Source organism: Anthonomus grandis, chromosome 13, assembly GCF_022605725.1.
Source record: "Anthonomus grandis grandis chromosome 13, icAntGran1.3, whole genome shotgun sequence".
Classification (NCBI taxonomy): Eukaryota; Metazoa; Arthropoda; class Insecta; order Coleoptera; family Curculionidae; genus Anthonomus; species Anthonomus grandis.
In genome coordinates this window covers 8255491-8267988 of record NC_065558.1, presented here as the reverse complement: position 1 = coordinate 8267988, position 12498 = coordinate 8255491, and the positions used below count along the sequence as shown (strand labels likewise).

General features: G+C 34.8%; 2 protein-coding genes across 6 annotated transcripts in view; both read left to right on the top strand.

The window, feature by feature from the left end:
* LOC126743997 (zinc finger protein 236-like) overlaps positions 1-7971 on the top strand; it is a 168516-nt gene extending 160545 nt beyond the window's left edge. For all 5 annotated transcript variants that reach the window (XM_050451300.1, XM_050451301.1, XM_050451302.1 and 2 more), the window contains one exon: positions 5467-7971. In XM_050451300.1, the coding sequence (XP_050307257.1) occupies positions 5467-7638 (2172 nt within the window). In that variant the 3' untranslated portion in view covers positions 7639-7971. The remainder of the gene's footprint in view (positions 1-5466) is intronic.
* Positions 7972-9041: 1070 nt separating this feature from the next.
* On the top strand, positions 9042-11815 carry LOC126743999 (uncharacterized). Its single transcript, XM_050451305.1, has 2 exons — positions 9042-9347; positions 10973-11815. The coding sequence occupies exons 1-2, from the start codon at positions 9170-9172 to the stop codon at positions 11791-11793; spliced, it is 999 nt and encodes a 332-aa protein (XP_050307262.1). The 5' UTR covers positions 9042-9169; the 3' UTR covers positions 11794-11815.
* Positions 11816-12498: the final 683 nt, after the last annotated feature.

The following is a 12498-nucleotide window of genomic DNA, read 5'->3' as shown; positions in this document are numbered from 1 at the left end:
CAGTACAGTTATCTGACCAGATGATTAACCGTTCCTTGTAGCAGAAAGTATTAGGTTCGTTGAGTACTGTAAGAAGACAGGAGGCAATTTCGTCACCACCTCTGGAAGCTGTGGCCTCATGCCACATACACATGTAGGCCTTATTAATATTGCTAATGTGTACTGCCAAGTTATAACACGAAAGCTGTCTTTTATCAAACATGTCACTATGGGTTAATGTTGGAACGAACATAACCTGTTGCAAGTCTATAGAAATGACAGTAAACTGACTAGATGGCAAGGTTGAATTAGAAACATCATTATGCATATCTGCAAGAGCAGCTTTGTATTTGCTATGATGCAAAGCTAATTTCGTTTTGGCCTCAGAACTTTCGGAGTTATTCAAATTAATAGAACATGCCAAAAAATCGCACGTCTTGCATGTGTCGGTCCTTGGTCGATGAAACGACAGATTGGGGAACTTTGTCTTAAATATTCGACTATAATATTTGTATGTAACCACGGAATTTGGATATTTATCTTTGAATGCATGAAAAAGCCGGTTGATGTTAAGATCCGGACTAAGGTTCCTTTTTAGAAGACTGACTTCTTCCATAATGACTCTCCTCTGCCGGAATTGAGTTTATATGATTTATAACAGATAACTCATCCCTTTCAGTAAACTTTAGGTTTTTTACTCCCCTTTTTTCTTTAAAGATGTATTCCCCATTTTGCTTTCTTAAAACAAGATTGTGTACTCTCTTGTCGGACAAAGCGAATGTGTTACAAAATGTTTTTTTACATACGTGAAGTAATTTTCCTGATTTATCTGGATTCTGGTAATAAACTGAACATTGCCTTCGACTCGCAGCTGGCGTGTCATAGTGGCCATGACACCTTCTTTGAATTTCGGCTATTTGTATGATTCCCATTAGGTAGGTTCCTTGGTTTTTTTCATCAAGTAAATAGAAATCTTGGTGAAGCTTTAACCTTTGTTCAAAGGAAAGCACGCGGCAACTGTACTTGCATTTACAAGTTACCTACAAAAAAACAACCTTAAGTATCCAATGAAATGTATTAATCAATTATTTTAAGATCATTTAAATCAACAAAAACAATACTGATGTCAAAACTAGGTAGGTACCTAATACAAAGAATTGGTAATTTGGTCAATAAAATTAAGCCATTTAAAGTTAACTAAAAAGTTTTTGTGCGAATTACTCTCTTATAAACAAAAATGCTCAATAATTTTATACCAAAAGCATCTACACCATGTTGTACCTACCTATAAAGTTAAGAGGCGTGGTTTTTAACCAAGCAACATGCTGGTCGTGAAACGTTATTGATATTTCCGCGTTAAATTATTATTGGAAGCAATTCGACATAACCATAAACTTACCATTTCCGCTGGCAATGATTTTGCAGGCCGCAATCTGCCACTTTTAGTTTGATATTCCTTTCCACTGACTCTTCTTTTATTCCTGTCATTTTTCTTATTTATTTTAACCTCCTTTACTATTTAACGCAAACACGTTCGAAGCAGAAGGTAAACTGACAAATAAATAATAAGGAACAATGCGACAGGCGCCGCTGTTGGCACTTAGGCCCACAAGCTCGACCTGCCTTTCTGGAGATAGGTCCTACGTTTATGTCATGCGTGTTTACTGGCGCTTTCAATGGTTATATGGACTTAGGTCGCTTATAGGACATCCATCCCAGTAAATAGGTCTGTTTTTTGCAAAAATGTTAATACTAAAATTTTTGGCACTTAGTCTCTCTAGCTTTTCCACCCTTCAATTTTCAAATATTATTATGAACTTGGTGATTTGACGCGGCAAAGGGAGTATCTTATACGACACATGGAAAACAGAACAACCAAAAGAAAAACTACTAATAAGGAGTCAAGAAGACAACAAAGTATAGTTTACAGTTTAACAGCATTATCTGGAAAATGCTTGATAGTTTGTAAAAAATTATTTTTGAATACGTTATCGATTTTAGAACGTACAGCCAGAACTGCTTTAAGTAAGGTAAAAGAAGCTGGAATCTTGGAAACAGATAAAAGGGGAGGAAGACAGAGAAATAATGGCGACAAACAACGAGAGGAACTTATAGTGATCACATCGATGGATTTCCCAAGATGGAATCTCATTATTGTCGTGCTAGCACGACCAAAATGTACTTGCATCCAGATTTGAATCTAAGGAGAATGCATGGTATGTATCTAGATGAATTAAAGAAAATTGGAAGGATGGAAAAACCAAGTAGTCATACCTATAAAAGATTTTTTAAAACTAAAAATTTATCTTTTCACTCACCAAAAAAAGATTTGTGTTCTCTTTGCGTATCCTATAGGGAAGGCGAATAAACCGTTAAAGAGAAACTAAAAACTCGCTCCGATATTCATATTGCCGAAAAAACAAGGGTTCGTTTACTGAAATCCCAGTGTAAAAAAAAGCCATAGAAGATTCATCCAGTGTGTGTGGTGTTGTTGACTTACAACAGGTGATTTATGTGTCAATTTCCAATGAAAGCGCCATTTTTTATAAAAGTCGTTTGGCCACATAAAATTTTATGTTTTATAACATAGCAACGAAAGAGTGCTTTTGTTTCGTGTGGAACGAAGCAGTCATTAAGCGTGGTTCTTCTGAAATAGCATCCTGCGTATTACAACTTCTGGAATATTATAGTAAGAAAGGTATTCGGAATTTTTATTTGTACGCAGACGGATGTTACGGCCAAAACAAAAATTCCATCGTCGCTTCTATGCTGATTCATTCCATAAGCAAATTTCCCACAATAGAGAAAACCTCTTTACGTTTTTTTGAAACAAATCATGGGCAAAGCGAAGGAGATTCAGCCCACAGTGCTATCAACAGAGCTATTTCCAAAGCTGGTAATATATTTTTGCCTTCTCATACACAATAATTAGTCTGGCACGAACAAAAAGACCTTACAGGGTTATTCCAATGCTGTTCAGAGACTTTAAAGGTTTTAAGTCATTGTCAAAAGACCTTAGAATCTTAAGTATTAGAACCAGTGAGCGTGGCAAGAACGTTAAGTGGACTAACGTAATGGAATTATTAGTTAAACAAGCTGACCCTCTTAAAATATTTTAGCCATTTAGAGCCTGAGCATGACTGTATAGTTCTAAAACGTGTAACCCTTGATGTATCAGCATCAGAACTACCTCAACTGAACAAGGAACTGCCAAAAATATCTGGAAAAAAATATAAAGACTTGATTTCATTGTGTCAAGGAGAAACTCCAGTAATTCGTTCACCGAAGCATCAACAGTTTTTCCTCTCTCTTCCCCACACTGACGAATAGGCATAACTTAGGAATGAAGTTGTGTCACTACTAATATTATTAGTAATACTTTTGTATTCAATATTATAACATGCAGAAAACACTGTTAATTTTCGTTCAAAGTTTTTTTTTTGTTACAGCATAATGATATTTTCTTCATTTGTGAATTTGATTTATTTGTTTTTTAATGCTTTTTTAATATTTTGATTACTGTTTATTTTATTTTGTCATAAAATATTATTTGATTTTTAACTAGCTATTTTTTTGTGCCTACTTATTTTTCAATATTTTTTAAGGATAAGAGACGTACCTCACAAAAGTCAAGATTTAGTTTCACACCAAGTGACGTATCTGCATTCAAAATTATTTTTTTTCGAAAGCGTAAATAGTTATAACGCTTTATGCGACAGGTACTCATAGGCTACATAGCAGTACGCAAGATATAAAAATATTAGATCTGAATCTCAATTATTTCCGGCTCTTCGGCAATTCAAATATGAAACATTTTCGTTTTTTGCCTCTCCTGAACAATTTGCTAAATATAAGATACGCCCCTTCGTGAGATGACCGACGATATGTACAAATTTTCAAAATGCTATCTGATCAATTTTATGAGTTATGAGCTTTGTGTCGAATAAATTAGAAAAAAAACAATATTTTCGAAAAATATTTTTTTCTCAAATTCTCGTACGAACTTTGAAATAGGTGTCTAATAAAATTGTCCATGTACAATTTTTCAAAATGATATCTGGTCAATTTTATGAGCTATGAACTTTGTGCCGAATAAATTTTAAAAAAATCAATATTTTTGAAATTTTTTTTTTCAAGTTCTTGTACGAACTTCGAAAAATAAAACAGTATAATTAAAGAATCTCACAGCTCTAGATACTTAAATTAACCTTACTTAGGAAATCTCGTTCTAAAGTTCCTGAGAAAAATATCATTTGTTACTTTTCGGCATTTGAGACATTTTGAATTATTCTTTGGAAAGATGGAGCTTATAGGTTAAAATCTACATAATTCCCTGTTTTGTCCCATTCCTTTTGAATGTGAACCCTGGACTAATTGAAAACAGTTTTTGACTAAGTTATCACTGAAGCCTTCCTGTTTAAAATGTTTGAAATAAGTATCCTATATAGTGTATTATATATAAATTTCTTATATTCAACTAGACTACATGATCAAACAAGTCTGTAATTAAAAATCCGTCTCCATTTTGCAATTGTATTAAATGACAGAACATTTTACATCTTTCAATTCTTAATAAAAAGTATTTTTCTCCTGTTATTTTATATATTTTTTGTCTTAACCTCCCTTCGTGATAAAAAAAAGACGAAAGTAAATTATATTTAATTGGATACAAATATATTTCTAAAATAATGATTTTACTAGTATTTCAATATGATACTTTTAGATAATATGAAATCTAATACTCAAATCGATCTAGCAACCGTACTCGTCAGGACAATAAAATATATATAAACACCTTACAAAAAAAAGAATGATAAGCTATGGATGTTATGTATTACCATAGAGGTCAGATACAGAGTTTTCCTTCAACTACAGTAGTACGGCACGTTATTATATAAGTAGTGTTACAGATTTGTGAGTTTTTCTTTCAAGTTCTTCAAAAGTTTTATGTTAGTTTTTTCTTAAGGTTAAAAAAGGACTCTTAAAAATGTAAAAAAAAGATGGAATAAAAAAATTATTCATTCAGCTTATTACACATCGTTTGAAGCAAGAGATAGATCGAACGATAAAATATAAGTTTATTTACATACAAGTATTATTATCTATAGAAACTTGAATAGAATTTGCTACTTCTAGATCGTTATTGATAAGGCACAGTTCACAGGCCACAAATATAATCTTGTCACTTTTTACTGTTTATTTTGCTATTCCTGTTTTGCAGAAAACACAATAATATGTACATCTGTGATATAAACGTAAATGTACAAAATAAATCAGTTGACCAGCAACAAATTACCAACCTTACGCCATTTTTTGTAAATCCGGGCCTTCCTGTTTAAAATGCTTGAAATAAATATTCAGATTAAATTTCGTATTAACCCAACCCATGTTCAGCTGGAGTAAACACTTGCTCCAAAAAATTCATTAATAATCTTAAAACACAAATTGACTCTTGAATTAAATACTGACAATCTTATTTCTTTTCAGCGTCACTGCAGATTGAAACACAGCGGCGATATAAGAGTGGTCAGCACTAAGAACGGCCAAGAAAAAATCGAAATCGAGGAGCAACTGTTGGACGACCTGGACGACTTGGATCCCTCCTCACAATCTGGAGTGTACAAATGCAGCGTTTGTCCCTACACCACCGACACGAACGCGGACTTCCAAGGACACTTCGAGGGACATTTGCCCCAAAACACTGCCGCGTTCAAGTGTATGTATTGCAACTATCGCGTGAACGCCGAGAAGGACTTTATCGAACATTTAAAGTTGCACGAGACGACCTCTAGTGACCCGGAAGGGAAAAAGTTCAAATGCTCCCTCTGTCCTTACGTGACCAATTCGAAATCCCAGTACACTTATCACAAACAGTTTCATAAATATCGGGGCGGTCAGTACGTTTGCGATCATTGCAATTATAACGTTAGCAAGCGACATTTGTTGCATCAACATATGAAGGTGCACGGAATCAATATGAAGAATAATAGTCAAGCGGCTGGTGGTGATTCTGGGGAGGAAGTTTCTGATTCTACTGATATTCCTTTGGTGTGGGTGTCGAAGAATAATCAGTTTTCGAAAATGTTTAAGTGCCGGTTCTGTCCTCACGTGAACTCTCGTAAGGTCAACATTCAGGAGCACGAAAAGATGCATGGCGCCCGCGAAAAGTCTCCTAAAGTAAATGAGCAGGAGCACAAGTGCACCGAGTGCAATTACGTGTGTAATAATGCGGGGGTGCTCTCTTCACATATAAAAGTACACCAGGGGGTGTACGGAGTGGTGCATTGCCCAGTGGACACCACCAAGCCTGACGAAGAACAACTGAAAGAACTGCTAGGTAACAACGAGTTTGATACCTCCGAGTTTTTAGAAGTTGAAATGGAAGAGGTGGACACTGAGAAGTTTTTGCACTTTTGCCAAGAATGTCCAGCAAGATTCTTAAAAGAAAACGAGCTCGCTATACACAAAGATTTCCATAATAACCTAGACAACCAGTTTAAATGCGAGCACTGCACTTACGCCACTAACGTGGACGACTACTTAAAATCCCACTCCAAAGTGCACACCACAGACTACCAAGAAAGAACCAATGTGCTTAAAAGCTTTCACACGGTAAGCTCCGAACATGCTGAAGCTCCCTTAAAAGAAGCCACAGGACCCGAAGGGGACGTAATATGGAAAACCGAACCAGTCAAGAGCAAACTGGAACAAAAAAACAACATTCTGGCATCGTTCCTTAGTAAACCCTTGAAATCCGCTTTAACAGTCCCTCTGTCTGGAACCGACTTGTTTCAGCAACTTCATGAAGCCCAACAGAGGCAATCAGCAACCGAGGAAACCCAAACAAAAAGGAGTAAAGCTTCTGAAGAACATTTCGGCACCCAAATGCACGGCAATCCAGACTTCATCTATCAAACGTACATAAAAAACGGCAGAGCCAAAGAGAAACGTTACAAGTGCCATAAATGCCCCAGCGCATTCGAGAAACGTGAGCAGTACAAAATCCATTTGGGTCTCCACGGATCTAACCAGCGATACAACTGTGCTGCATGCGACTATTCGGTGAAGTACTATGCGAACTTTGTGCAACATTTGAAGAAACACAAGTTCAGTGATGACGCTCATGCAGCCAAAAAGGAAGAAGACTCTGAAGAGAACCTGGATGATGACGAAGACGAGGAAGAAGAAGCAGAAGAAGATTCTTGCACGGATTTAGTGAAAATTAGCGCAGAGGAGCAGCAAATGTCTGAGATTCTGCATCAGAGGACTCCGGTGCCCAGTGAGGAGAAAAAACTGCATTGGTGCCAATATTGTCCTTACGTGAACACACGTAGGGATGCCCTAGAAAATCACCAAAAGAAACACAAAAGTGTCTCCGGGGTTGTTCATACTTATGCGTGCGATCACTGTGATTTTTCAGTGCCACAGGTTCACTTTCTACGTGACCATACGAAACTTCATTTTATACCAAATAAGGTTAATCATGTGAACGGTTACATGTTATGTGATAATTTAAGGTTGGAGGCCAGTAACGGTGAACGGGATAATGAGGTTTTATTGGATAACGATGATGAGGGGGAAAAGTTTAATAATAATAAGGGTGAAGTAGCTACTAATAGTGTAGAAAATACCAATAACCTTCAAATGGAAGTAAATTAGTCAAACTTCTAGTGATCATGTAAATGTAGTAAATTAGACGATACAATAATGCCTTTTAGTCATAGAATAGTATTTTTACAAAAAACAAGAAGAGAAAAGTATTTTCACACGTCGTTAATGCTATATATTATGCAAATATATTATATTATGTTAGTTATTTTCTAGTATTACTTAACAGTTTATGTAAATATGTTATATTAATTATTTTCAGAGTATTAAATGTTTAGTTCAGATGGGGTTTAATGCCAAAGCATTCAATGCCAAAATTTGCCATATATGATAAATATTTGTTGTCTATTGTTTAATGAGAATAAAATAAATCAGTTGATGGAAGTTGTGTTTTATTTCATACTTATATAACATTTTATTTCGACATTTGAATTTCGCACCGTAAGTACTATGAGAAGGTCCAAGATGGCCGCAGGAAGTGACAAGGTCGAGTTTATTGTCACAATTACAATCCTCTATTTTACCTTTCTCCGGTATGTCACTCCCGGCGGCCATTTTGAATTTCTCGGTAAAGTTATGGCGGGAAACTCAAATGCTTGCACCTACACCTTTTATTATCAGGATTGCTCGAAAGCAATTTTTCAATTTTACTGTCAGTTGTTCCATACAAGGTCAACTTTTTCTGACCTTCGAGAAACCTCCTCACGGTAATAAAACATCAATATTTGCTTATATGATAGATATTAATTTGTTGTCTATTGTTTAATGAGAGTAAAATAAATCAATTGTCGGAAATTGTGTTTTATTCCATATTCATGTAACATTTTATTTCCTGGGCCACCGGAAGTGACGTATTCAGGAAGGCCATAAGAAACAATGGATCATTTGAATTTTGCGCCATAACTTTGCCAAGATGGCCGCCACAAGTGACATACCAAGTAAAGCCAAACAATGGACCATTTTTATGTAGAATAATCAAAAACAATCTGCTTTCCTGAAGTATTTTATACAAAAACTGTGACATTCTTTATTTTGACTTTCACACGGAATGCTCTAAATAGAGCTGTGGCGGGAAATTCAAATCCACGCACTAGCACTTTTCATAATCAAGATTGCTCAGAAGTAATTTTTCAACATTTTCCGTCATATTTGCGCACAAGAGAAGAAAAACTTGTTCTGACCCTCTGAAAGTAATCCCCTGGTAATAAAAATTTAATATTTGCCATTAATATGTGTTTCTTTAATAAGAATAAAATAAATTTTATGAAAATAGTGTCTTATTTCATATTCCTGGAACATTTTATTTCGACATTTGAATTTCGCGCCACAAGTACTGAGAGGGTCAAAGATGGCCACCGGAAGTGACCTGTTGCAGAAGACCATAAGGCCTACCGCACACAGGTGATTATTTAGTTGCGGTAACTAAAAAATTCCAACCTGTTGGATTCTTTGAGAGACGAAACAGTTGCTGATAAAATAGAACAAGCTTGTTTTAAACGGGATCGCGCTCACTGGTGATTTGCTTTGAAAAAAGTTGCTTTGTAGTTAATATTTGTCGATAAGCCGGCAAATTACAACAAAAATGGCTGCTATAGATGTTGAATTGTTTATTACTGAAGTCGAAAAACGACCAGCATTGTACAATACGAAACAAAAAGAATATTCAGATAAAAATCTAAAGAAAAAATTATGGACTGAATTATGTGAAAAATTCATTGAGAATTGGAATGAACTTGGGGATAAGGAAAAGAATGAAAAAGGTAAGTTTTACCAAATTATTTTATGTTTATCAAGTCACAGATTCAACATACCTACAGAATTATTCAAATATATACAGGGTGTTTTTAAATTTGGGGTTTACATTTTAACACTATATAGAATGTAAGAAAATAAAAACTTTTATAAGAATAAAATTTTGTTCAAAAAGGTCTTGATTCTGAGATACAGGGTGTAAAAATTTTTCATTTTGCTAGGAGACTAAGCAATTTAAGTCATCTGTTTATAGGAACTTTTGTTCTTATTTTGACCTACAAAATGTCGTTTTTAAAGCACAAATTATAAAAGTTTTTTTTTTTTAACAATCGATTTCTCGGTTATGAATGAAAAAACATGTTAAATAAAAATGGCCTAAAAAATTACAAATTTTTGTTCTGCCAAATAATAAAAATATTCATTGCATTTAAATAAAAAATAAAGTTTTTTATAATCACATTTTTTATCGTCGAAATTGCTTTCCTCCAAAATACAGTGTGTTTAAGTTAGCAAAATGTAAAACGTGAAGACCCTGTATCTCAGAAACAAGACAATTTAAGACAAAATTTTATTCTTATAAAAGTTCTTATTTTCTTGCGTTCTATATACTTAGTGTTAAAAGAAAAACCTCAACTTAAAAAACACCCTGTATATTCACAAAAGACCAGAACATAAATTTTTAAATCTTATCATATTGCCAAGGAACAGACCCTTGAGGAGAAATAAAGTAATTTGCAATATAATCTCTAACTGTATACCCTTCATTGTTGCTCCTTAGTCCAAGAGCAAGAATATCTTCCAATGGACATTCATCAAAGGTGTCTTCAAAATTTAGTCCATCAAGTTTTCTCACATAATTGTGTAAAATACAGCATGCTTTTGTAATGGAGTCGCTAAATTCAACTTGGGTATCTAGAGGCCTGTGGAGTATACGCCACTTGTTGGATAAAATTCCAAATGTACATTCTATCATTCTACGCGCCCTCGAAAGTCTATAATTAAAGATTCGTTGTTTTACGGTTAAATTTCTGCTTGGATATGGCCTCAAAACGAATTTTGAGAGAGCAAAAGCTTCATCTCCCACGAGCACAAACGGCATAGCTTTTCCATTTTCATCATTAGGAAGATTTTTTTCATTCGGAATATTTAATTCCTTCTTGTCAAACAAATGCGAAAATGCCGATTGTTTAAATATGTTGGAATCACTTGTCGATCCATAAGATCCTACTTCAACATATATAAAATTATAATGGGAATCTGCAATGCCTAGAAGAACAGTAGAAAAGAAAGATTTATAGTTAAAAAATTCGGACCCAGATTTATCAGGTCTTTTTATTCTAATATGTTTCCCGTCTACTGCTCCGATGCAATTGGGAAATTGTGTTTTCTCATTAAACTCATTGGAAACTCTTATCCAGTCATCATGATCCGGTTTTGGCATATAGAGTGGCACCAAACATTCCCAAAGTTTCTCACATGTGTCTTTTACAATTTTTTGTATCGTTGTAATTCCAAGTAAATATTCATAATGTAGTGATGCAAAGCTATTTTCCGTTGCTAAATATCTAAAAAAAAAATTGTCTAATATACATCATGTTTTATACATCATATCATATACATAATGTTTTTTTAGGTAACGAGTTACAAAAAAGATGGAAAAATCTTAGGACATGTTTTAAAAGAGAGTACGATGCTCAAAAGAATATTGCCTCTGGTTCTGGGGCTAAAAAGAGAAGGAAATATCTTTACTTTGAGCAGCTTTTATTTCTGCGGGATTCTATAGAAAGCAGAATTAGTTACAACAGTCTCGAACAAGGTACTGATGATGTGGAAGATAACACAGAAACCAGAGAGGAAGAATCAGAAGCTAGTGAAGCTACGCAACTTCGTACTGGTGCCAAGACTGACCATTCTAGAAAGAAAATTTACCAAAAGAAAACTCATCAGAAAACATATGAGGAATCTCTGCTTCAGATTTTGAGGGAAAAAGAGGATACAGAGAATGAAATTGACGAAGATAAATATTTTCTTTTGTCTCTACTCCCTTCATTAAAAAAATTTAATGAAGACCAAAAATTTATTGCACGAACGGAAATCCTGAATGTGATAAGACGCGTTCGTATGTCGGGAAGCGGCCAAAATCAAATTCCCCATGAAGCAAATGCTTTGCACCACCAAAATACTGCCAAAAGTCTTGCCGTAAATATTCCTTCAACTAGTGCAGAAGGATCACATTATGGAGATGATAGAAATAGTTCTTTGCACTCGCCAACATATTCCTACCACCAAGAAGGTTATAACAATGTTATACAAAGCAGCAATCGCAATCCAAGCTATACTGCAGCACAATATATTTCAGACTTTTCCGCAGGACAGGTACAGGTTTATGCAAATACGTCCCAACAGCAAATTGATGATGAGTCAGAAATGTCGTCTCTGCTTGAATTACATTAAATGCTTATAATACTAATATATTTCTTCGTAATAAATATTTTTCGATAAAATGAGTTTTTTTCTTACCTTGGAGTTACGGCCAATCTTTCCTGTGGCGGCACAGCCATTCGTAATTGTGTATTCTGGTATGAAATATGAGGACCTATCAACACCAGAAGCTCATCAAAGCTTCGTATACTCATACGGAAATAATTAAAAAATTTATTTGGATGTTCCCTCAAAGTGCTGAACAATTTATAAAATTGCCCATCTAGAAGTCTTTTACTTAACAGAGGATGGACCCAAAATTTTCGCTTTCCTTTTTGACGACGTTTTTTTAAAATCAAAGCACAAACGCACGCTGTTTCTAGGAAATCCATTTCGACTGAGGTTGCGGAGCAACTATTCAGTCATCATTGGGCGTTGTAAATAGATTTGCAATAATTTTTAGTGACTAAACTATTTAATCGCCGAGATTAAAAAGTTGCCAGTGTGCGGTAGGCCTAAAGGAACAATGAATCATTTGAATTTCGCGCCATAACTTTACCAAAAAATCATACAAAAACTGAGACATTTCGGTGGCCATTTTGGATTTCTTAGAAGAGTTGTAGGGAGAAATTCAAATGTTATAGATAATTTAATTTTCTTTAAGAAATTCTACCGCAACTTTTACGCGAATTAATGTTGGTCAGTCACACAGTCTACCTGGACATTTTATTTGATATC

Excerpts from the sequence above, each read along its gene's own strand:
- LOC126743999 (XM_050451305.1), top strand. The coding sequence starts at position 9,170 with ATGGCTGCTATAGATGTTGAATTGTTTATTACTGAAGTCGAAAAACGA. Across the intron at positions 9,348-10,972 it reads TAAGGAAAAGAATGAAAAAG|GTAACGAGTTACAAAAAAGA; the intron begins GTAAGTTTTACC and ends ATGTTTTTTTAG.